We start from the raw sequence: 26,249 nt of genomic DNA on the forward strand, positions 1-26,249 counted from the left end.
TTATCAACTTGAGCTAAGTCAGATTAGCACTAGCCTCCCACCCCCTTCCGCCAGCAATTAAAGTATTTTTCAAGGGCTGCACTGAAATAGTTCATTTTCATTTAAAAAACATTGTTTGTATGGAAGCTTTTTATATTGGCAAAAATCATCCATTATATTGCTTTCTCTCTCAAGTCATGAATTCCATGCTTCTTTCTTGCAACAAGAATCTTTTGCTCTTTAACAAACAAAACAAAATTTTGCTGGTTTTACTTTCCTTTCATAAATAAGAATGTATTATACATTTTACGCATATCTCTCTATTGCTCTCAATAAGCCGATAAAATGTCGAGTTTTTAAATTGACGGGTTATAGAATATAGCGCACCAGCTTTCGACTTTATATTGTTTTGCCAGGATTGTGTAATAAGGACGTCTCTCTATATCAACACCTTCCACAAAGCAACAACCGAAAAACCAACGGAAAACAGTTTATCTCCGGTCGGAGAAAATGTCACATGGCTAATAGAGTCACAATGCATATCGAAATCTTGAAAGCTACCTTTATCATAATCAATTACTTTCACTAGTCGATCTAAAACAAAAAGAAAATTACAGACAGCAAAAATACCTAATTAAGTGATTGTAAACTAAAGCATTCGGTGTCATTAATTCTCGAGGAAATAAAAGAAGCGCTGAAAAGAAATAAAAAACTTTTTAATGAGAATTTCACCTAGTGCTTTTTTGATTCATATTTCCGACGTAGCTACGTCGATTTGGGACGTTTTTTTAGACTTAAACTATGTGGGATACGTAACCCTAAATTGTGATCTTAATTTTCTTCTCAGAAAACCATCGATAATCCAGTTTTACTAATGGAAGAAAACTAGATGAGAAAAATTGACATAAGTTGGAGTAGATAAAAAAACTTTAACGATTTCAAACTATTATCTTTCAAGATATAGAAAGGATTTTCAAATCATTCAGTGTTGTTTTGCAGAACGTTGTAAAAAACTTCTTAATTTATACCTTTGGTTCCAACAGCAATTAAATGACCCTTAGGCGATATTTCCAAGCAAGAAGCCCATTGTGTCAACAAAATAGTTCGAAAACCTGACAATGAACACATTTCCATCAATGATGGACATTTTGTCTGCTCCAAGCACAGACCTCTTACAAATACTGACCTTTCTCTGGGACAAGCTGTAGAATTGTATCAGTTTTCTCAGACCATAACCACTGTACACAATAACATCGGGCTCTGTTGGCGAGAATCTTGCCAAACTTGGCGGTAGATGCAAATACGCAGACTTCAAAGGGAGAAAACATGCTTATTTCAAACTTATTAAAACAGTTTTCCATAATAATTTATTTATCTTTCATTATCTTGAGCAACTACAATCAAGACAAGAAACAAACTACAATTTCTCACCGCATCGTCTTTTTTCAAAGCAATTCCTTCAGGTGTTATATTTGGAGCGGGAAAAGTTAACCAATCAACAAGCTCGCAGAAATCCTTCGACCAATCGGCCTTCCATACGCTAACCCTACGATCAGCGCTCGCAATAAGCCACAATCTGGGCGAATTGAATGATGGATGATCGTTCTAAAAACAAGGTTTTGATTATTAATAAGCCCTTAATGACCGAGCGCGAGGTCTTTACAGAGAAATAATGGACCGAAGTTTTTTTGTACAGACCGAGCCCTTAGGGCGAGGTTGTACAAAAAAGACAGAGGTCTGATATTTCTCAGTAAAGACCGAGAAAGCCAGGTTATTAAATAGATTATTAGATGGCATTATTTGACCTGAAACGAAGCTTGCTTTCTCGTCCTTTCGATTTTTACGGGTTGCTTTTCATTTTTCTAGTTTTCGTCCATAAAAAATAAACTCGTTTCATAATTGTATCGTCTAGATAGTTTTTCAAGTGTTTTTCCTTCGAATTACATTCGTAAATGGTTTTTTTCCGTTTATTTCGAGTTTTGGACCGTGGTCGATTACGAGAAAATAATGGACCGGCAAAAATGTTTCTGAGCCAATCAAAGCGCATCATTTAGCCGGAAGTGACACTTGCCATATAATAACCATCATCAATAACCAGTAAGATGTTAAGTTTGGTAAATATTGCGAAAGTGCTTCAAAAACATTTTGAAGTAGGTTAAGACTTTTTATTCATAAAACAACATAAAGAAACGTTTGCACTGATTGGTCCATAGCTGAGTTTGTATTAGTTTGTGTGAACTGATCTGAGCTCAATTAATTAATCAATCAAAGAGAATTTGCATATCAATCATGAATACATGTTAAAGGAAAAATAAAAACAATTATCTGAAACTTTCGCATTATTGCTATTTTAGATAAGAAATAAAAGATGTTTTTGTGTTGGCACAGGCTTATGCAAACCTTGGAGAGGCTTATGAGAACTCTCAAACAGGTGCACTGATCTGCTCTCAAGTTCTCCCAAAGGACTCTTCCGTTTGCATAAGCTCGTAAAAACACAATAAAAATTTTTTATTTCTTATTCAGTTCTATTTGTTGCAGAGTGTTTTTCATTGTACCTTATGTGAAGCAATGTCCATATCAGTGATTGGTGCTCCCTTATGATCTTGGATTAAACGGACAGTGAGGCCAGTAGCAGGACTACTTATGGCTACCACACCATCTGTACTACCACTCATAAAAACACGACCTATACAACAAATTCATTTGTAAGTTACGTCAAAATTGTCAATGTTCAGTTTGACCACTAGAGTTGAACTACAATTGTACTCGATGATTTTCCTAACCAAATAATCAAATAATCTGTCATACCAAGTTGTACTTAACAATCCCAAGTGGTAAAACAACCCAAGTCAACATCCAATATTCTTAACCACACCAAGTTATCCTCAGCCATAACATTTTAAACTTAAAAATCCCATGTTATTCATAAGCTCCAAAGTTATCCTTAACAAGAGGACAATAAGGGGGAGATGAAGAACCAACTATAAGGTAGATACCACACATACCACTGTATACTAAACCACTCATATCACTGTCCTCCAAAGTAGATATCGCATACATCACAGTATACTATAGTTAGATACTAAAAATATCACTGTATGTTATAGGTGGATACCACATATAACATTGTATACTATAGGTAAATACAACATACAGTATATCAGTGTATACTATAGATAGATACCACATATATCACTGTATACTATAGATAGATATCACATATATTACTGTATACTATAGATAGATACCACATATATCACTGTATACTATAGGTAGATATCACATATATCACTGTATACTACAGATAGATACCACATATATCACTGTATACTATAGGTAGATATCACATATATCACTGTATACTATAGATAGATACCACATATATCACCATATACTATAGGTAGATACCACATATATCACTGTATACTATAGGTAGATACAACATACACCACGCATATTATAGGTAGATACCACATGAATTACTACATACTATAGGTAGATTCTGCATGTATCAAGCAGCGACTGATCCTTACCACAGGCAGAAAAATTGATAACAGTAACGGCCCCAGAATGAGGATGTATTTTCATAATCATTTCAACTCTTCCAAGATCAAAGAGTCTTACGGTTCCATCATCAAAACCAGCCACGCAATGTGATGGTCTTAATGGTTTCTCCACTGGTTCCATGTTAGGATGTACTGTGGCTATCACTTCACCATCTTGTAAGACATTATGTGTTGGTTCACGTGGAGGAGTTGGACAGAATGAAACACAATTACAGCGCTATGGAGGAAAAGAATTTTTAAACAACTGATAGTCAACATCGACGAAATTTTTAGAGATGAGTTAAGTTTTGGTCCCGTGTAAGTGAAAGCTTTTATTTATAACATATACAAGCGCGCAAAAGATCTCTTTATCTGTGACATATGAAGATGCTGAGCAGGTTTAGATAGATCCCTTTATCTGTGACGTATAAAGAGCCTAAGCAGGTTCAAAGAGATCTCTTTATCTGTGACATATGAAGAACCTGAGGAGGTTCAGAGAGGTCTCATTATCTGTGACATATGAAGAGCCTGAGCAGGTTCAAAGAGATCTCTTTATCTGTGACATATGAATAGCCTGAGGAGGTTTAGAGAGATCTCTTTATCTGTGACATATGAAGATCCTGAGCAAGTTCAAATAGATCTCTTTATCTGTGACACATGAAAAGTCTGAGCAGGTTTAGAGACATCTCTTTATCTGTGACGTAAAAAGATCCTGAGCAGGTTCAAAGAAATCTCTTTATCTGTGACATATGAATAGCCTGAGGAGGTTCAGAGAGGTCTCTCTATCTGTGATATATGAAGAGCCTGAGCAGGTTCAAAGAGATCTCTCTATCTGTGACATATGAATAGCCTGAGGAGGTTCAGAGAGGTCTCTCTATCTGTGACATATGAAGAGCCTGAGCAGGTTCAAAGAGATCTCTCTATCTGTGACGTATGAAGAACCTGAGGAGGTTCAAAGAGATCTCTCTATCTGTGACATATGAAGAACATGAGGAGGTTCAGAGAGATCTCTTTATCTGTAACATATGAAGAGCCTGAGCAGGTTCAAAGAGACGCTCAAAATGATAGTTTGGTGGTGAACACAACTCTGTAAATTATATTATTTCAAAGCCTTGAGATCATAGCAAAATATCATGATTTAGCTAAGCGTTTATGGATAGCTGCATTTCAATATTGTTTCTAACTTACCAATAACAATAATAATAACAATGATAATATATTCAACTTATATAACTCAAGAGCACTAACTGGGTCATTTGCACGAAAAGTAAAACTGTTTAAAAATTTTTCCTGACTATTTAAAAATCTCTTGAAAGAGAAGAATATAAGATTTGTAGTGAGAAATCACTGAAATAAAATATTGCTTCCAAGATTACAAAATTTACTATCCAATGGATTACGCTATACGGGCTTCGTACAACCGGCCCCAGTTTTGAAAGTTGTGTCAACTCTCACCTTATTAATTACTGGCGGAAACTCGCCTTGAATTCTTAACTATGCTTAAGACCTTACAGTGTAAGGCTTACACTAACATAAAAATATCAGAATTTATTTTGTAAAACAGAGCGTTTTAAGAGCTCGTATTTCCCGACAATAGTTTTATATTAATAGCATATTTAATTTTGAATGACGACGAGAAACATGCTTCAATTCACCTGATCGACAACTTGAAATTGCAGCGTTTGTTCGAGGTCATCAGAAGTCCAGACTCTCAAGCTACCATCATCGGAGCAAGTCGCAAAGAATTTGTCATCAGGACCGCTGGCCACCAGTGAATTTATCTAAAGCAATCACGTGGTTAAAGATGGTTTAAAATCCAATATTTTCACAGGGAGATTAATACAGTAAGTTACCTTCTCTGTATGACTGCTGACAAGACGAATAGACGTCCTCTCTGTCCAGTTAATGTACCATAACGTACCTCCAACTGTACCAACAATACCCTAAAGTACACACCACACACCTCGAGACAAGCAATTCACAGGGAAAAAATATTTTAGAAAATATCGAAAACCTAGTTTTCAAAAGGAAAACAGATCAATTTCTTCCCTTTTATTCACCATTCTTTAATTTTCTCACTGACGACGTCTTACCATTTCCAAGGATGTGTCGAATGAAGCAGAAATCACTCCGGCGTCCAAAGAAATTTCGTCTTCGATAACCAAACCACTTTGATTCAATCTGATAAAATATGGGATCAGCTTTCGCAAAAAATAAATCTAGAACACGCTTTCTCGTGAGATCAAAAACTTCATTAACCCGCTAACGCAAAGTTATCACAACACAATTGAAATATTTCAGCAATCCTAAGTTGAAAACTTTCCCCTTAGTGTCTGGATGATAATCATCTTGAAAAAAAATAACTGAAAAGAAACATACACATCATTCTCTCCGGGCAATCTCATCTCTCCAACGCCTACAACAGACCAAAGACGAAGATGCCCCGATGAGCTTCCGGTAATCAGCGAGCCAAGATGACAAACAATTACATCTACGAAGAAAGCAAATAACGACTGTAGAACATAAATTCAAAATGAATTTCATAAAATTTATATCAGCATGACAAACTGAGTTGAAACCATGAATAATACGACAAAGAAAACAGATAATATAATTACATTTTATTACCGATTTCAGAATCGTCAGAAAGCCAGTGCATAAAACACTTGTTTTGTCTTGTATCCCAAGCGGATATAATTCCTAGAAAATCAAAAAAAATCAGAAAAAAAAATTTTCAAGAAAGAGACACGTAAAGTCAACAAATATTCTCAATCATTAAAAACATGATCGTTTACTTCATGTAATATTAATGAATGTGAGTAGAATTAGGCGTGAGTTTTGACAAGGACTGGTGCGAGTTGCCACACAATACACAATCAAAAAGAAAGAAAACCTCCTGTGACTTTGTATTAACATTTAAGTCAAGCTAAAAGAGCAAAGAAAATCTTTGGTAGCTACAGACTTTTATAGTCTCCTTAAGAACAAAACATCAAAACCTAAGGATAAGCCATTGATCTTTAACGCTTGAAAACAAATTTATTGGGTCCATAGAAGATGAAGTGGACTGGAAATTTGCAATAAACCAAACTTTTATTGTTTCAAACATACCAGCATTATTGCCTATATATAGCACATTATCACCAGCATAGCGGACACTTGTAAAATGTACCATGGAGTCATTCTGTCGACGAAAAAACAGCAAAATATCACAAAGACAGAGAAATTATAACGAAGCAGCTTTCAGATAAAAAGCGAAGAAAACCTGCTTTGAAGTGTATAACAAATCATCGGGAACTTTCCCTTCGCAAACCTAAAAAACGAAGGGTCATCCTTCATAAATATGAATGAAAAACGTGGAGTCCTAAATCTGGAGATCAAATTATGAAATCATTAAAGAAGTTTCAAAAATCTGGAATCTTGGAATTTAGTACTACAATCCTAAATCTTAAAACTGGAATGTAGAAAACGCATATCAAAAATTAGAATCATTCAAACTTTTATAAATTGAAACATCAATTGATAAAATATATATCAATATACGCACCAAGACATACACTATCCACCCTATGTTACCTCATGAGTACTTACATTCAAGTTGAAAGATCCAAGAGATTCTTCCAGTAGCCAAAACAGCACGTGACCATCTTGTCCGACCGACACAAACTCGTTCATCGTATAAGGATCCCATGCGATGTCATGGATTGGAGTTTTAGTATAGGACGATGTGAGTACATTGTAGTCCTTAGTACCCCATATTACCACGGAACACTCCCTGTAATCTCCGACTGAGATCAGAAAACGATCGTCTCTTGAGAAATGAAGGCCAACAATCTCATAGGAGTGATATGTCAGCATCTGAATATAAATATAAATGCTCTAATTTATGTCTCAATGTAAAGATTGAGACCAACAGATCGTTTAAAAGAAAGCCATAAGTGGTTTGATTTATGATAGTCCGAAGAAATCTGAAGATGTGTCTGATTTCGTTAATCTCTGCAATTAGTCTGAACTCAGATTATGTGTTGAGTCAAGAAGAAAGGTTTCTTTAATGAGTATTATAAAATCAAACCGCTAATGGTTTTCTTTAAAACGACCTGTTGAGCTCTGATCTTTATCTTGAGAATAGGATTCCCGTCTGGCATCCTCGCTGGCAACAGTATTCATGCTCAGATTAACATATCATAAAAGTTTTCGATAAATCAAGAAAAACTCAAATATTACAGAATTACAAGATCTTTTATCTACGACAGTAAAAAATTTGTGTCATAGACACCATAAAACGTTGAAATATCCATCTACCCATTAGGGAAGACAGACCAGGAATTTAGGTCGAGCTATAAAAATTTCAGATCATTGGCATTATTGTTTTTTACAGCGAGTGAACACCTAAATAATTACATAGCATGAACAAGTTTGCGGGCTGGCTACGCCACTGCCTCTATACCTAAGTAATTACATAGCATGAACAAGCTTGCGAGCTGCCTACGCCCCTGCCTCTACACCTAAATAATTACATAGCATGAACAAGCTTGCGAGCTGTCTACGCCACTGCCTCTACCTTTTTACAATCACCAGTTGCAATATCCCAGATACAAATGCATGACGCCACCGTCTTCGAAGACCCGGATGCCGAGGCAAGAACCTGAACATCGTGTTGAAGAGCTATTGTGGAAATCTCTTCAAAATGTTGCATGAGATGTTTTTGTTTTCCATCATGAAGATCTTCGATGATAACGATGCAGCCACTGGTGTAAACGAACAAACCTGAATAGGGACAATTGTAACTGATCTCAATATATTAACATTCTGGTTTGTTGTTTAATACAGAAGCGTATCAAACTCGATAGTTGGAGAGCACCAATTCGTAAACGCAATTTCTGTGTTCCTGAATCGAACACTGATTGAAACAAGTGTATTCGCCAGGATTTTGGGTTTAAAAGCCAATCCTTTCAAAATTTAATTTGGGAAGAGGGATTTCGCATTTTAAAGCCAGTCCGTTCAAAATTTAAACAAAGGGGAAGACGTGAAACCAACCCCTCTTCTACTAAGCAAAGCCATTGTTTGAATCCGTATTTCAACAAAGTGCATCGTACTTCCACTTTTTACTAAGTAACAAATACATAAGAGATCCTGAGTATTTCATTTTATGTAGAAAAAATCTTTTCCGCCAACGTTTAAAGGAATATGGTGATCAGTGATGTTTCTTACTTTCTAAAGTAACAAATCAGAATGCAGATTGAGCCCGCTAACCTGTTTCAGGATGCCAACACATATTGTTCCGGCCATCTCCGTTGTAATCAAGAACAGCCAGCAAAGCAAGTCCAGCCTGACTTCTGGGTGCCGTGTATTTTCTTTCAGGCAACGCAGTGGAACTCTTACGTTTCTTGTAATGTTTTAGCACACCAGGGAATGGGTGACCTGTATCTGAGGGAAGCGAATTGCGGATCGGGGTCTGGGTCTTGATCTGAAAATTTTTAAAATGTTATTTAGATGGTGACAGACAGGATACCAGAACTAAAAGACGCCTGATGAAATCGATCGATTCGTTAAAGAGTACTACTCACAATACTATCGTGTTCAAACATTTCACTTTATTATGTCTTTCTATATATTCTCACCAATATTGTCTATTTCGAGCCCGGGAGTATAGCTGCAAGTTTGTAGATGTAGATCGTCCAGGTTAGTAAAGTCTTGAGAAGGACTGTTGTTGTTGATGTTGATGTTGACTGATGTTTCAACAATCTTGTCTCTGAAGATGACTACCACTAAGGTTGACGAAACGTCAATCAACATTAACGTCAACAGTCCTTCTCAGTACTCAACAAACCTGGACGATCTACATCTGCAACCATGTTACTATCTATTTCATACTGTTTGACGCCTTCAAAATTTTGTCATCCTTTTCTGACAAATATGAACAATCCATCTACGAAAGTCTTCTCATCTCTAACCTTAGCCCCAATTTTAACATCCAGGGCAGTTCAACCCCACTAAATCTAATTTCACTCGATCCCACTTTATCACCTAATGCACACAACTCCACCACATTGTTATCATCACATTTTGTAATCGAACACACTGTAAATATCTTACAATTAATGTTTATCTTTCTAAACTTCCTATATAATTCACAACTAGCCTGATGTCTCAAGTTAAAGATGAAATGCTATAATCAACAGATATTTCATCGATGCCCAGATAAAAAGTTATTTGTTGGGAAATTATAGTTACACTGAAACTTCATTTTTCGCCAGGCATATCAATAGTTACACAACATATTTTTTTAAAAAAAATGATGACACGTATAAATCGTTTGGACAGAATCTTTTTCGAATGAGTGAAAACGAAACGTCGCGATCTTTAAAACAAATATCCTATTCCTAAAGTACAGAGGACTTATAAAAACAAATATCCTATTCCTAAAGTACAGAGGACTTATAAAAACAAATATCCTATTCCTAAAGTACAGAGGACTTATAAAACAAATATCCTATTCCTAAAGTACAGAGGACTTATAAAACAAATATCCTATTCCTAAAGTACAGAGAACTTATAAAACAAATATCCTATTCCTAAAGTACAGAGGACTTATAAAACAAATATCCTATTCCTAAAGTACAGAGGACTTATAAAAACAAATATCCTATTCCTAAAGTACAGAGGACTTATAAAAACAAATATCCTATTCCTAAAGTACAGAGGACTTATAAAAACAAATATCCTATTCCTAAAGTACAGAGGACTTATAAAACAAATATCCTATTCCTAAAGTACAGAGGACTTATAAAACAAATATCCTATTCCTAAAGTACAGAGGACTTATAAAAACAAATATCCTATTCCTAACGTACAGAGGACTTATAAAAACAGTTTATCGAACACAAATATTCATTCCGAGAAATCACTTCCCGATAGACTGAGCAAAATATGTTCAATGAAACAAAAAGACTTCGTCATCTTTAAACGAGACCCACCGACTTCGATATCTCTGGAGTGTTGTTCGGAACTTTTAAATTTCTAGTCACAATAGGATTGAAACTATCGATGACTTTCATATCTTTCTTAGACGGAGAGTTTACGACAATCTCGTCCTCTTTGTCGGGAGAACTGGGGAGAGGCTGCAGAGGTAATTCGGTCGCCATAATTGGAGGTCTGGGTTTGAGATCAGATTCTCCAATGTCATCTTGTGTTGGTGAACCAGCTCCATCAAAAACATGTGCAGTTTTATCTGAATTGAAAACGCAAGATTTATTCGAAATGTTGCAACTTGATATCCTTAAGGATCTGCTGGATGAATAGTGAAAATCGAGGAAAGAATTTTTCAGCAAGAACGCCATGGAATAGGGCATGGAAGTAGTACAAGCTGAGCTGGAAAGAGAATTTCTCACAGGCAACCTTAAAATCGTTATAGAAAGTTCTACAAGACGCAGTAAACTTAAGGCATTATGTGGAATCACGAGCTTTCGTGACATAAAGACTGTTGGTTACAGCTAGATGTAAGATTGCGAAAGTTGATGAAAATATTTAACATATAATTTTATATATATGAAAGCATAAAACACACCCGATTCATCTTTGTTGTAATCAATCGCTTCTTCTCTTCCACTAAGAAAAATGGCGAAGAAGTGAAGAAAAATTATAGCAAGTCGTAATCACTGATCTCGAAATAAGATTGGATCAAGCATCTAGCACAAAAGTTGAAGACAAAAAATAAGGAGCGCCGCCATTAATAAGGAACCAACTTTCGAAAATAAGGAACAAATGTATTGTGGATTTATACGAGAATAATGAAGAATTTTCAACATATAACTACATGAAAATAACTAAGAGATAAATCAGTTTATAGAAGAGCTAAAAATACGATGAAATATGATGAAACATGATCAAAATGCAGCGATTTTTGTCATCGGTAACTCTCTGTGATATGGAAAAACAATGGAAAATAGCCCACAACTGCACGGAAATACCTAAAATTGTTGGAATCGTAGTTTAGAAGTACAAACTGATTAAATAATGTAATTTACTATCATAAACTGATCAGTCCTTAAAAATAGCCTTTTTTGCGAGTGATTCGGAGTGAAACGTGTATGCGTTTTGTTTTATACGGCCGATTATTCTTTCTGACTCGCTTTACTATCACCATAAAGGTTGTTTTCATCTTCTGCGTTATGTTAAAGTATAATTTGGCTATGTGTTGCTATGTTTTCCATAGTTTTGTTAAAAATCTTTCGATGTGTCGGTCATTAGTAATGGCGACGGTGGCTTCAAAATTTGTTTACCACAAATATACAGTAGCTTGATCCAGTCTTTTTTCGAGATCAGTGGTCGTAATATGGTCGTAATGAACGTTTTTACAATCTGGAGATGAGTGGTGATTGGATGAAATCCCGAGATTACCGAAGGCCAAATAACTGGTTATACCACTTAACTAACCAGTTGAATCGTAGGCTTCAAATTTTAAGGGAGCGTTTGGGTAATATTCATGTCATGTTTGTGGATGTTGATCGTACAGATTAGTAGAGTCCTGAGAAGAACTATTGTTGTTGATGTTGACTGACGTTTTGACTTCCTTAGCGGTAGTCATCTTCAAAGTAAAGTGATCTATGACATCAATGATCTATGTGATCTATGACTTCAATGATCTATGTGATCTATGTCTTCAATGATCTATGTGATCTATGTCTTCAATGATCTATGTGATCTATGACTTCAATGATCTATGTGATCTATGACTTCAATGATCTATGTGATCTATGACTTCATTGATCTATGTGATCTATGACTTCAATGATCTATGACTTCAATGATCTATGTGATCTATGACTTTAATGATCTATGTGATCTATGACTTCAATGATCTATGTGATCTATGACTTGAATGATCTATGTATGACTTCAATGATCTATGTGATCTATGACTTCAATGATCTATGTGATCTATGACTTCAATGATCTATGTGATCTATGACTTCAATGATCTATGTGATCTATGACTTCAATGATCTATGTGATCTATGACTTCAATGATCTATGTGATCTATGACTTCAATGATCTATGTGATCTATGACTTCAATGATCTATGTGATCTATGACTTCAATGATCTATGTGATCTATGACTTCAATGATCTATGATCTATGACTTTAATGATCTATGTGATCTATGACTTCAATGATCTATGTAATCTATGATTTCAATGATCTATGTGATCTATGACTTCAATGATCTATGTGATCTATGACTGATCTATGTGATCTATGACTTCAATGATGTGATCTATGACTTCAATGATCTATGTGATCTATGATTTCAATGATCTATGTGATCTATGACTTCAATGATCTATGTGATCTATGACTTTAATGATCTATGTGATCTATGACTTCAATGATCTATGTGATCTATGACTTCAATGATCTATGTGATCTATGATTTCAATGATCTATGTGATCTATGACTTTAATGATCTATGTGATCTATGACTTCAATGATCTATGTGATCTATGACTTCAATGATCTATGTGATCTATGACTTCAATGATCTACGCCATAAAGACACTCACTGAATAACATCAGTCAAAAAAATGTTATCCTACATAAAAAATGTTTATACCAGCAGTTTTGGAAGTGCATAAATATCGTGAAATCTCTGTTGCGAATGTTAGTAAATAAAAAAACAAACAATATAAAAAAAGTGTGTTTACGTACCCAGGCTCCAAAGGAACGCGGCCATCTGCAAGAAAATCCCAAATAAATATCGCCTCTCCAATACTGACCAAAGCTTGGAGGTCTGGAGTAAAACGAACTTTGGAGACATTATTTGAATGGCCAATAAACACCTGTATAGAAACGGTTAAGATGTATCATAAAATAAAACAATACAACGCGCGCGCTGATTGGTGTAGAGTTGTGCTTGCTTTAGCCTGTAAACATATTTCCTTTCTTATTTAATAAAGAATAAGTAAATATATTTTTTAGATCTCAACTCTTCCTAAATTTAAATGTAATGTAAGATATGAAAGGTTTTGTATACTTTAGGAATTTTGAGATAAGCCTTTTGCATGCATAACTATACAGAATAATTCATTGATAAGACAGTTTTTCGTAAGAAATAAAGAGTATTTCTAATTAACACACACTAGCAGTATATATATATATCATTGATAGTAAAGTCAGTCATGAAAAGTATTCGTGGTGGTTTCGACACAAGTATAAATAAAAATTATAAATTAAAATTTACAACGCGCGTTGTTAGATGCTGAAGAAGTTGGAGCGTAGTAAATGTCTTCATTATGAAGATTATCGTACCTGGAAATTCAAGTCCATTTTCATGTGATAGTCCCATATCTTGATAAGTTTATCACCAGCAGTTGCAAGAAATTGCCCAGCTTGGAAAGGATCAAGACTTGAACAGCTAGATCGATGAACGTTGGAAACCTAAGCAATAAAACATACTTCTACATAAAACTTCATATAATTCCTGTCGGTGTGAAATTTTCATCATAACAAACTCTCTCTATGTCGCGTCATCCCCCCTCCCTCTCAATCTTAATTATCTACTTCGCTCAATAACTGTCCAATAACTACATCAAGTTTAAACAACCTACATCAAGCAGTAACTGCAAACAAATTCTTTAAATGTAGCATGAAAATCCCCAACTCCCTCTTAATTATTATTAATTACTTCGCTCAATAATTGTCCATTAAGTTAAATCAGGTTTTAACAACCTAAATCCATCAGTAACTATCAACAGACTCTTTCTAGGTATCATAAAACCATCTCCTCCATCGTTATTATCTACCTCGCTCAATAACTGCCCACTATGTGCATCAAATTTCAACAGCCTACAACCAGCAGTAACCACCAAAAGTTGATTTAACGCCATAGGAGAGTAGCACAATCTGAGGGCAGTATCGTCAGTAGTGGAAACATTTCCTGCATGTATTGTTGTTATATCTATACGTAGAACCTAGATAAGATAAACATTGTTTAAGATGAATTAATCTCAGTTTTAGCATTTTAAAGACTTATAGATAATCTGTACCTATAGACTGTTTAACATAAGATAACCTAAGCTTAAATATGTTGGAGATTACATAATCCCTACTTAAAAACTGTTTAACACCATATAATCTCAGCTAACACGTGTTGAAAATCATAAAAACTCTACTTAAAGACTGTTCAACGTCAACAACCTTAGCTTGAATATGCGGAAAATGATATAATCACCATTGAAGACTGTGCACCATTAGAAAATCTCAGTCTAAAGCCTTAAACATATTAAAGATTAAAAAATCTCCAATGATAATCAATATTTAAAGAATGTTTGACATTCAATAATTACAGCTTGACATGTTGAAGATTAAATAACCTTCACTTAAAGACAGGTTAAGATTAGATAAGAACGTCACCTACAATAAACGTGAATGCCGTGACACGAGTATAATATAAGTACATAGTCCAGTAAATGTATAATGAAATAGCTACCTATTCTTTACTAACCTCGTCCAAAGTGCGGCAGTCCATTACAGTAATCACGTATTCGAATGGACCAATAACAGCAAGCCGCTGACCATCATCACTGACGGACAACACATCGGGAGCGAAATGATCCCCAGGTGCCACTGTATTGATAAGAATTCTTTGTACATTGAGCTCCTCTGTGGAACCTTGGTATAGCACTAAAATTCCTTGCGATCCAGCACTGTACATGTGTTCACCGTTCGGAGAAAAAGCCAATCCTGTAATCATTCCTTTGTGTTCCTTATGCTCTGCTAGCATTGAAGAACTTGCTAAAACAAATATGTGGTTTTCATTAGATTATGCAGACATCTACATTTTATTGATTAAAGCGTATATGACACGAAATTTCTTGTTGTCCTAAATAAAAGTTTTCTAAAAACTTTAATGGATTTTCTGTTAAAAATCATTTTTTGCATGTTTACTTGTGGATGTATACAAAAAGTAAACATGGTATTTGAATTTTTAAAACAATAAAATAGTTTTGACAAAACACAAGCAGGTTTGTAGATAAAAAAACGACAGAATATTAATTTTGGAACTTACATGTCACAAAAACTTTAATGATTTCAGAAGTAAGCTTGTAAAGGTGTTACAAAAATATCCATTAAAATTTAGGAGATCTTTTATTTAAGACAATAAAAAACGTGATGTATGCTCATTGCTCCACGTCATTTTCAAATTTGAAAACTATGCGTAAAATGTATATAATATGAAACAAAATGTCTTTCTAGTGTGGAAAGATTGCTTCTATTACGAACTTTTGTGTTAGATGCTTGATCCAGTCTTATTTCGAGATCAGTGCATGAAACCAACACATGGAATATTACAGTAACCTAGTGGTTAGCCGCACATGCGCAGTGGCTACCCACAAACCATTTGCATTCTGAGTCACAGACATTACACAGCATGCAGGATAAGCACAAACATTTATGTTGCCACGCAATATAACTATGATTTTATTTAAATCAAAACTGTAAATAATGCAATTATTGTAATGAAACTAACATTGATACTAATAAAGAAAGACTTAGAAAGGATCATACTGTTATTGACATGCAATGATATTCGTTGTTTTCTTACCCTTATATAAAGGTTCAGGTGACTTTAATTTTGAAAAAGGTGAATTTCACGATTAAACTAAAACATTATTGAAATGTACATTCTACTATCGATAAAGAAATTAATATTATCACAAGTACAAGTTGACTCTGAAGATGTCTACCGCTAAGGTTGTCGAAACGTCAGTCGACAACAACAAAAAAGTCCTTCTTAGGACTCTACTAACCTAGACGATCTACATCTACAAACATGTGACGATATTCCCGCTGGTTCATACCATTTACTTTATCAATAATATTATTGTCTTCTCTATTTCATCTCAAATATCGAGTTAAGATACATATTATATTTGGAATTTATTTTACTTTACATATCAAATTGTCGGCTGGAAGTGGATACTGTCTTATTAAAATCCTTTGAAATCAATTGTTGTTTGCAAATTATGATAAAGTATGCATGACTTTCTCTCTTCGTCATTATCGAAGCTAGCTTAGCTACACCACTCTTACAACGTATGGAACTTGGAAGTAAAAACGTTTTTAATGTACATTCATACAAATACTGATCATTGCCTTTCCTTCAAACAGGTTCTTTTCTCTTTAAACTGTTCATTCACTGGATTCGCTTTCATTGAAATTGAAAAAGTTTTTGAGATCTGAACAATGTTTCAATTCGTCATTTGACCTAATCGCTGCATGCACCAGAACAGGGAGATTGGGGAATGTTTGGAGAAAATACGCCTTGTGATTGCCAATTTTATAAAATGGCTCTGGTTGAGGTAGAGGTCCATCGTACCAATGTTGGCCAATATTTCGAATTAGTCTCAGGCATTCTGTCAATGAAGGCCCATACTTATACATTTTTCCATTTACCTTGTCTGTTCTAAAAAAATCATATACATCAGTGTCCATAAAACTTTTCCAATTTGAATACTTGCTATTTAATTGTTTGACGACACTTGAATCGGTGTCGCTCGTCTTTATTGGCTGTTGGTTTCCAACTTTACATAAAAAATCAAACTTCTCGTCATCCGACATAAGAAATGGGTGTTTCAACGCTTCGTTAGCAGATGGCCGATCTTCAGGTCGTAGATTTAACATCCAGAACAAAAGGTCTTTCAATGCTTCATCCTTGATTTGATCTAAGCCAACAGGGTTTCCATTTAACATATTGTCCAGTATATGCCGTTTAGTTCCAAAAGGATGTTTACCTTTCGTGGCAACATAATAAGCCACCATTCCAGCATTCTAAAATGATAAACAATGTAAAAATGCCAAAAAGTAAATTTATTTGTACTTTGTAAATAGTCATATTCCTATACCAACCATTACATCAGACTCTTTCTTGTAACGTCCTTTATCAACTGTATCTTCATCTTCGCAATATGATTCAGGTGCAATCCAATACTCAGTTCCCCTGTTAGCCCTGCTTTCATATGTCCTCAAGCCATTCTTTAATATTCGACTAATCCCAAAATCAGCTATCAGAAACTTACCTTGTGAATCTCGGAGAACATTGGAAGGCTTCAAATCCCGATGAAGAATAGGATTTGGGCCGCTGTGAAGATCAGCTAATCCTTTTAAAATTTGTGTAAGAATTTCTGGAAGAGCTTTTTGAAGATCAGGCAAAGTAGAAAACTTCACAAAACTCTCCAATGATTCTTCGCATAAGTCTAATATTAAATAGACATATTCCGTTCCAGTATCCTCATCTAAGTAGGAATAATTCACAACATATTTTGACTTCTTTGCGTTGAATTCATTCAAAATTTTCTTTTCTTGTTGCGCACTCTTAATACAGTTATCTCTAAGTATTCGTTTTACTGCTTTGCAGTAACCATCCTTTCTCAGTCCCAGAAAAACACGGGTTTCGTTGCTTCCTTTGCCAATGCAAAACTCGTCGGAAAAAATCACACGTACATCACCAACAAGTTTAACCTCGGTATTCCGATTGCGTCCATATTGAATCAACTTTAACAACAAATTTCTATGTTTTGTAGATTTATCGATGCATTTCCACTCACAAAACTGCAATTCTTAAAATGACATAAAAGTATTACTTTTAGAGGTGAGTGAAACGAAAATAATCTTAAGCATCAGTGTTGCCCACTTTAACCAATGCAATACATACATGCAGTGCACTTTTTGGGAAAACAATGGGCAACATAACAACAATTAAACATAACATTAATTACTCAGTTATGCAATCAAATGATTCAAATATAATGACATTGGGTGAGATAAAAATTTAAATCACAAAAAGACCTTTTCGTTGTAACTTTTCTGTTGTGCATAACGTATTGCTTTTCAATATATTTTGAGAGCTTTAAAATAAAATTTTGAGAGCATTTTTCTTGTATCTAAGGTTATTTATTTTGTGGGAGAAGATATAACAAATGGTCTATCTTTCAAAAACAAATTTTTTTCAGTAATTTTTACTACAAAACTTTGATTGTTGGCTAATAATAAAGATTGTAACTGGTGCGTAAGACAATCGCAAAACAACATTTTTAAACTAAAATCACCACAATTTTCCATCTTTTCACAAGCCATGCACTTAGAAAAGTTTCTTATTTTACAACAAAATATGGACACTATTATTCAAACATAAACTTTACCTTCAGTTGGTACTGGACAATGTTTCGTTAGTACAGTCGGAAAACCGATCTAGAGAAAACGAAATTTGATATACTTCTATAGTGAAAATAATTTGACTTGTAATCCAACAGTTTAAAGGCATAGAGCCAATTTAAAGTGGAGTAGAAAGCTCAAGCTTACAATGTGCTAAAAAATGAACACACGACGAGAAATGAAAAAAAATTCATTTTGCCTTTTTGATTATTTTCAAATGACAATTTGAAACGTAAACAAAATGTAAACTTAAATGCAACATAACAAGTATCTCTCATTTCCAGTCAAATGTTACAACTCTTCAATTTGCACTATCTCAAGTTAACCTTATCCATGTCATTAATCTCAATTAATCAACTTTGTCCAGCGACAAATAGGCTAAGTGCATGCACAAAAACGTGTTTGTCTCTACAAAAACATGTCTTGCCACGAACACAAACGTGTCATGCCATATCATAGAAATACACCGTTCTTCCATGCAAACAAAACAAACCTGTTCAGTCTTATAAAACTCCACAAGTTTTACCATACTGTCAAACACGGGCCCATCCTTTAGGCAGTACTTGCCATTGTCGACTAATATTTCGTAATTCTTTACTTCATTGCCGTGAATGAGTGATAGGATATAACTGTCAAAATGTTTGGGACTTTGGCGTAGCATATAAACGCCAGATGGATTGCTGTTTTCTGTTGTTACCGCCTTTAAGAGATTGTCAACCTTCTTTTGCCTGTGAAAAATATTTTCGTAAATGGTAGAGCAATGCAAAAAAATAATGATGATAAGTGAGGTAAATGCTGGATATTAGCACAATTCAGAAAAAAATTGAGATGACAAGGAATGTTGACGAGTGATACTGAGGTGGAGAACATAACACGGACTTACTATGCGAGAACAATGTTCATGAAAAACGTCTACTATACCAGGCTTTGGCTAAGCCAGCATAGATAATGGGGGGGGGTATATACATATATATGTTACAATACACAGAAAACAATCGATTTCAAAGTAACTTAATACGGCCAAACACGAATATATGAATATTGCCCCCCTCCCCCAATTATCGAGCTTTCTACGCCACTGCACCACACTTTAATTTCACGATTTTTCATCGCCACAAATCAATCATAGATAACGTACTTATAATAGAAATGGAAATCTATTTCACGTATATTATTTCGAAAATAGGAATGTATTCATGCACATTTTAACAAAGTAGTTTTTTGTTAACTAGTATTTACTCAATCGGTCCATGGATCCCAAATTGCTGATGGACTTCTCCATATGATTTATTATGACCAGATCCACCTAAGGCAAAAAATCCAATCGATTCATCTTGAACCAAACAAAATCGCTCGCCATATTTTAAAGGACATTTACAAAACTGATTATTGTCTAAAGACCACTGATCATTGATGCAAATGTACGTCATTGATTGTCACGGGCTCTAAACAGTGTAATTACGTACATTTCATTAAGGTTTTGTATGGGTTCACAAGCAAACGATAAAAGCCATCAATCAACGTCATAAGACTTTTCGCTTTTATCATAGAATCGTCGACGAAAACGACCTACAATCAAATAAAAACTCACAAGAGTTATGTCACATTCAAGATCAAACATCGCTATGAGTAGTTTCTACATAATTAACCACGAAAAGAGTAGGGGTAATACATTAATATTGAAGCAACAGTAATAGCTTTACCTCGGAAGACGAGTTCTTTCTAATTATGCGGATGCTGACTTCTCCAGACTGGGATTGATTTATGTCGAGGCTTACAATATCTTTATGATCGCAGATGATCTCTTCAACTTTACTGTATTCATAATTACTGCCGTACTAAACAATGACAAAAATCAAATACACACTCAAATTTCAGAGCATTTGGGCATTAACCCTTTGACTGGTAAACCTTCTAAACATCCCTATCATTCCTCCATACTATCACACCTTAAATCCACAGGACACACCGCCACCTTCAAGGATTTAAAATACTTTCTTCATGTTCAAACTCACAAGAACTTCTTATTCACGAAAGCCTCTTAATCAACAAAATGAAACTATCTCTTAACGTCCAAGGAAACTCCATTGTCCTTCAGTTGCTTTAATCTAATTTCGTCCGTCCTCATGTCTGTATACTTTATGATTGTTTGTGGGTTGTTTTTTTGTTTCTTTCGTGTTTCTACTTATCCCACGTCATACCATCTTATCCAATATTTACTAACACGTTTTCATCCCACTATGTAATTTAATATTATGTAAATAGCTATTATATATATATCCCTCTACACTTGTAATTCAATATTGTCTGATGATGTCTTGAGAGTCAAGACTAAACGTTATGGCGCTTTCTATTGAATAGGGCTACGTAGTTTGAAATGGAAATAAAAATAACAACTGTAGAAACAGTGAAAAAAATTATGATATTTTTCATTTTATAAACATCTGAAACAAAATAACAAGAGCTTATTTAAACAGGACTTATAGCTACGGCGAAATAATTGAACTGGATAAATACTATAGCTACTTTATGTGTTTCTCCTCGGAATAGCTACTAAGGGATTTTACGTAAAATTATAAACAGAGCTTATTAGTTTTTGCCAATAAACAATGATATTCGTAATAATGTTTTACGTATGATTTAATGTTTTTTAAAGCTAATAATTAATGATTGCAAAAAGTGTTTATGGCTGCACCAATTTACCTAATATGTGACGGGCATTTTTCGTTTTCGTCACGCTGAAAAAAATCAAAACTGCATATAATACAAATCTATAGTAATGGTGATCAATTAACTTCCGTGCCTTGTATGACGTAAAAATGTGCTTTCGTACTCAGGCTCTTTTCTTCCGGCCATGATTAAAAAATCCCAACATTTTGCATATTTTGAACCAAACATCTCTTAAAGTACAAAAAGTTTTCTATCGATCAACTATATTATTTGAAATGTTTTTTGACAGACCACCTTTGGTGAAAAAATGGTAAACATACACATTACAGAATATCCTACATTCATTGTATTGGCACGCACCTCATCTTTCTGGTAAGTACGTCTTTTTTTAACGCCATTTGGTGATATCAGAATCTCACATTCTACAGGCAAGACTTTATCTTCCGAAGGAGCTTGGTAATAAAACTGAAACAAACAATAATTATAGACATATTCAAAATAGTTTTAAGAGCAGGAAATAGTATTAGTAAGATGATACCATTTTCACAAGAATATTCATAACACCAAAATCAGGAACACGCTCAAGGACATCCAAAAACGAGATTTTCGCGTAGTCTGCATTTGCTTGTTCAGTTTTGAACTGTGGGAGTTGTGTCTTCAAATGAGATCGTATTTTTTTTGGCTTGTAGTCTTTACTCACAAACAAATGAGCAATACCATGGCATTTCCTACAAATATATACTTTATAGATAAAAGTATTTCTTTACAGCTCAACCCCATTCACGTCTGAATGAGTTTATACACCAGCATTGCTAGCCCTGATGGCCATTCAAAAAACAACAAAACAAACAGTTCATAATGTATGAGTACATTTCAAAAGTGGATCCAATTTCTAAAGAAAGCTCTCAACAACCTCAACTAGTTACATGAAAATAAAATAACCATGTACCACTTACGGTTTGTCAAGAACTTCTTTGGCAGTTATGTTTTTTTCGTGAGCTTGGATTATTGACTCAAGAACTAGCAAAGTGAGATGATCTTTCCAGGACAAGTTGTCCACTCTTTGCTTGATGTAATCCCATCGACACTGTAGGTTAGTGATAATCATTATGCATTTGTCATTAAATAACTTAACAAAGAACATAAAGTCACTTACAATTTGATGATATATGCTAATAAGAAAGGTGACCAAAATCAATAACACTTACAAATTGAGGTAAGCCAGCAAATGACCTCAAACCAGCACAAAGGCAAGCAAAGAGTGTTATTTTGAAAATACATACACAAAATTACAGTTGTTACCTGCATGACAAAGTATTCAAATGTAGCAACATTCACAGCTTTTAAATAGGAACCAGCAACAGCTCTAAATGCAAGCCGAAAGAAAAGACCTGATTGGGAATGTCTTCCAATATATGTTGGGATTATAATAATGATCTTTTGTCTGTCACATTTTTCCGTTATCTGGCATTCGATGTCAAGGCAGTGTTCACAGTCTGTTGTCATAAGTGTGAAGAAATGTAAAGCCATAGGAGCAATGTCCAATTTCTTGCAAATTTCAATGCATACATCCTGTTTTCAAAAGATATGCAAGTTATTCATGCAATAAAACAAAAAATTGAGGCATTTGTTAAAAAAATTCTTAATTGGAAAGAAACCTAGTTGATTTCTCAAAGTCTTGATTGCAATCAGATGTTGAATTATTTGATAATTTTTACACCCTCCAGTCTAATGTCTTCCTCAGAAGTGATCTGTTGTTGAGTCTTAAGTCTTTATATACTTCATTCAAATGTCTTCATCAGGAAAGATCTGAGGTTGAAACTTGAGTTCTTATTTACTCCAGTCTAGTGTCTTCATCATCAGGATTGATATAATGTTAAAACTTTATTCCTTATATAGGTACTGCAGTCTAGTGTCTTGATCAGGAGTAATCTGATGAAAACCTTGATCTCTTATGTACATACTGCAGTGTCTTGTCTTGTTTATTTTTATTTAAAATTCTTGAAATGACCACAATGTATTACTTAGCCAATAATCCTTCATATTAGAAAGTAAAATATAAACTATTAAGCGAGAAAATTCAAATAGGTCAACTAACATATTCTATACAAATTATTCTTGACCGTTATTGTACCTCTGGGAGTTGAATTGATTTGCACATGAATGGTGTAAGTAGTAAATTAACAGGAAATAATTCGTTTAAGTATCAAATTTATCGCGATGATGGAAGCAACCAAATCCATTTTACAATTAATCTGTCGCAGGTATAATAACACAGGTCCAACAAAAGTCGAGTAATTTGTATAGGGGAGACATTTTTTGGAATACCCTGTACAAACTATATTTTTTCTCATTGAAAACACGCGCAATTATGTAGCTACGATGTCTCAATGCTTTACATACTTTGACACGCAACTCAGGCGTCTGTTGTATGGTAAAGAATTCACCATTTGCTAAACACACTTTCCCACGTCTATCCACTGGTCTTTCGAATGACATAATTTGTCCACAAATTCCCAATATTTTCAGAGCTAGATAGCTCACATGGACTTTTACAACTTGCTCTTACATTGGAAATGTATGCAAAAATGAGCAGGGGGTTTCCAGAACTGAATTTTAATGATTTTTGAACTAAAGATAAAATTCCTGAATTTTCCTGCGAAATCCTTTACAATTCCTATAATATTCCCCAGCTTTTTCACAAATAGGATTCAATGAAATTGGTTTTTGGCTTTGTCCAAATAAGCCAAAAAACTCATTTTACTATCTAAACGAGGTATTTAAAACAACATAAAATAGGTAAGGTGCCTCGGAAGAATGAGAAATTACGAAACAGGTTTTTCGGGATGAAATTATAATTTTCGTGAATTTTCTTCTTCCTTACAATATATAAAACAAAATAAAACAAATTCCGAAAACGGACATCTCGTTTTCTTGATATTTAAGATAATACAAGAGTTTAAAAGCAAAACATGGTGTAATATTTCGTCTATATTCCAAAGACATCATCAGACTAATAGTTTACAATGCAGGCTGCGAAACTTTTATATAATTTTTACAAGCGGAAGTGACAGTTACGTAATTAGAGAACCTTTATAGGTTCTAATACAATCCATAAAATGTGTAACCGTACGTCCTGTGTCCCAAGTGCAATGTGTCACCATTGCACTGTGGTGATAGCTAATTTTAGGTACACAGGCCGCGCAAATTTAGTATTTTCTTACTTTGGTAGGATTATATTGCTTATTGTTGACGATTCTATTCAGATTAAGACTCACCAAGGTATGCCTAAATTCGTGAGCGCAGAGGCCTCGCACGTGGCAAGTATTTCTTCCCATCACACTACACGTACGTACATAATATAAACCAAAAATCATTTGATATTCTCAAACAGTTATACTAGATTATATATAATTGTTTCTAGGACTACAAGATCACTTCTGAGAGCTTATACATATATATTGTCTACTTGTAATAACACATTAAATGTACTTTTATCCACATTCTGAAAAAATCCACAGACACACCGAAACAAATCGAGATTTCGCCAGCATCTCAGTCGGGCGAAAGACTAGGCTGAGTCATCCCACGATTAGTGTGGTGCCGAGCGTCAGTGAGGCTGCAAAAATACAAATATATAATAACGTATAATAATATATGTATAATACGTTACTCCATTCTTATGATCGTGAAAGATCGTGGTTTCTCGTCCGTGACTGTCCATGAATGAATTATATATGAATCATTCACTCCTTTTGTGTAGTTTTCAGACAAATGGTCGTTTTAGTGTCTATTGTTTGCTGTGTAATCAATGAGTAATACGTCCGATATATCAAATATTTCCCTTTTTTACTGCGCCAACCTTCGATAAAACACAAGTACACTGCACTTGAAAGAATAATGTAAATCACTGAGGATACAAAGATTTGATGTGGATGGAACGAGAGGGCGTACATTTTTTGGGCACCACGAGCTAAGCCAACCTTAACAACGAGCTTAGAGCTTTTGTGACTTGACTAAGCACACGAAGTCTTACAGTTTGCATTTTCTTAATACTTTGCCCTTTTACACGATTTTACAAAGTTTGCAAGCTAGACCTTATTGCACCAAAGTGACGTTTTCAACTCAATCTACTTTCAAAAACTCCATATTAAGTGATTTTTGCTAAACCTGATTTCAACTAACAATAATTGTGGACAATACTGATCTATATGTGTTAATGACGAATACATCGTGTAAGACTTCCATTTACGTTATTTAGTAAAACAGTTAATTATATACTTAATGAATGCAGTAAATTTCTATACATGAATTTCTACATATATGAAACTTATATTTAAATGTCCAACGTCGTCAGACTTTACCTCTAAGTAAAATCAAGACTGATAAATTAAATGATCACTGTATAAATATAATGGAAAATCACTAGGAAAAATGGAATGTTTGCCTGTTGCTGATACTAACAACATAGAATATTAAACTCATTAATTTGGAGGGGAGGGTATATTCATATATTCATGTTTTACCGTATCAAGTTTTTCTGAAATTCATTATGTTTGGCTGATTATGAAATTCAAATATGAATATGACCCTCCCCCAGTTATCGAAATTTCTACGAAATTGGATACAACACTAAGCTTCAAAGAAAGAATTATGCATCTGCTTGGCTTGCACTTCGTCTGTCACTTCAGCAATTGCAATGCTAAACCAAAGTTGAATAGTTTTGGATGGTCTTTATATTTTTCATATTTGGCGTTTGGCGTGCGTAGTAATTTATTTCTTAAATAATGTTTCCTTATTTTACAAAAAATGTATTATTTGTGAACCAATTTTTATTTACCT

The 26,249-nt window shown here is 34.4% G+C and overlaps 2 protein-coding genes across 6 annotated transcripts; both read right to left on the reverse strand.

The window, feature by feature from the left end:
• Positions 1-210: 210 nt before the first annotated feature.
• On the reverse strand, positions 211-15,311 carry LOC124447987 (WD repeat-containing protein 90-like). Its single transcript, XM_046998993.1, has 21 exons — positions 15,028-15,311; positions 14,327-14,494; positions 13,833-13,961; positions 13,233-13,363; positions 11,089-11,129; positions 10,499-10,752; positions 8,775-8,988; positions 8,083-8,288; positions 7,113-7,379; positions 6,787-6,834; positions 6,633-6,705; positions 6,153-6,224; positions 5,904-6,015; positions 5,618-5,705; positions 5,378-5,467; positions 5,180-5,305; positions 3,513-3,762; positions 2,535-2,665; positions 1,411-1,584; positions 1,166-1,288; positions 211-573 (listed from the first exon to the last, which is right to left on the reverse strand). The coding sequence occupies exons 1-21, from the start codon at positions 15,304-15,306 to the stop codon at positions 565-567; spliced, it is 2,985 nt and encodes a 994-aa protein (XP_046854949.1). The 5' UTR covers positions 15,307-15,311; the 3' UTR covers positions 211-564.
• A 1,075-nt stretch (positions 15,312-16,386) lies between these two features.
• On the reverse strand, positions 16,387-23,990 carry LOC124447988 (tyrosine-protein kinase JAK2-like). 5 transcript variants are annotated; one of them, XM_046998996.1, is made up of 13 exons: positions 23,811-23,990; positions 22,710-22,773; positions 22,564-22,611; positions 22,364-22,494; positions 21,946-22,135; positions 21,768-21,872; positions 20,441-20,575; positions 20,204-20,306; positions 19,977-20,043; positions 19,231-19,465; positions 18,725-18,773; positions 17,433-18,142; positions 16,387-17,354 (listed from the first exon to the last, which is right to left on the reverse strand). In XM_046998996.1, exons 1-13 carry the CDS (start codon positions 23,855-23,857, stop codon positions 16,716-16,718), a joined length of 2,523 nt encoding a protein of 840 aa, XP_046854952.1. In that variant the 5' UTR covers positions 23,858-23,990; the 3' UTR covers positions 16,387-16,715. The 5 variants fall into 5 exon arrangements, with proteins under 5 accessions (XP_046854952.1, XP_046854950.1, XP_046854953.1 ...); XM_046998994.1 differs by having other exon boundaries at positions 22,710-22,979; XM_046998998.1 differs by having other exon boundaries at positions 17,170-17,354; positions 17,603-18,142; positions 22,710-22,979.
• Between the last annotated feature and the right edge of the window lie 2,259 nt (positions 23,991-26,249).

This window comes from Xenia sp. Carnegie-2017, unplaced genomic scaffold (genome assembly GCF_021976095.1).
Source record: "Xenia sp. Carnegie-2017 unplaced genomic scaffold, XeniaSp_v1 HiC_scaffold_23, whole genome shotgun sequence".
NCBI classification, from domain to species: domain Eukaryota; kingdom Metazoa; phylum Cnidaria; class Anthozoa; order Malacalcyonacea; family Xeniidae; genus Xenia; species Xenia sp. Carnegie-2017.

Excerpts from the sequence above, each read along its gene's own strand:
- LOC124447987 (XM_046998993.1), bottom strand. The coding sequence starts at position 15,306 with ATGCTAGCAGAGCATAAGGAACACAAAGGAATGATTACAGGATTGGCT. Across the intron at positions 10,753-11,088 it reads TTACAACAAAGATGAATCGG|ATAAAACTGCACATGTTTTT; the intron begins GTGTGTTTTATG and ends TTTTCAATTCAG. Across the intron at positions 8,289-8,774 it reads GTGTTGGCATCCTGAAACAG|GTTTGTTCGTTTACACCAGT; the intron begins GTTAGCGGGCTC and ends GTCCCTATTCAG.
- LOC124447988 (XM_046998994.1), bottom strand. The coding sequence starts at position 23,906 with ATGTCATTCGAAAGACCAGTGGATAGACGTGGGAAAGTGTGTTTAGCA. Across the intron at positions 20,044-20,203 it reads ATACAAAACCTTAATGAAAT|GTGGATCTGGTCATAATAAA; the intron begins GTACGTAATTAC and ends TTTTTGCCTTAG. Across the intron at positions 18,143-18,724 it reads TTGTCCAGTACCAACTGAAG|AATTGCAGTTTTGTGAGTGG; the intron begins GTAAAGTTTATG and ends TGTCATTTTAAG.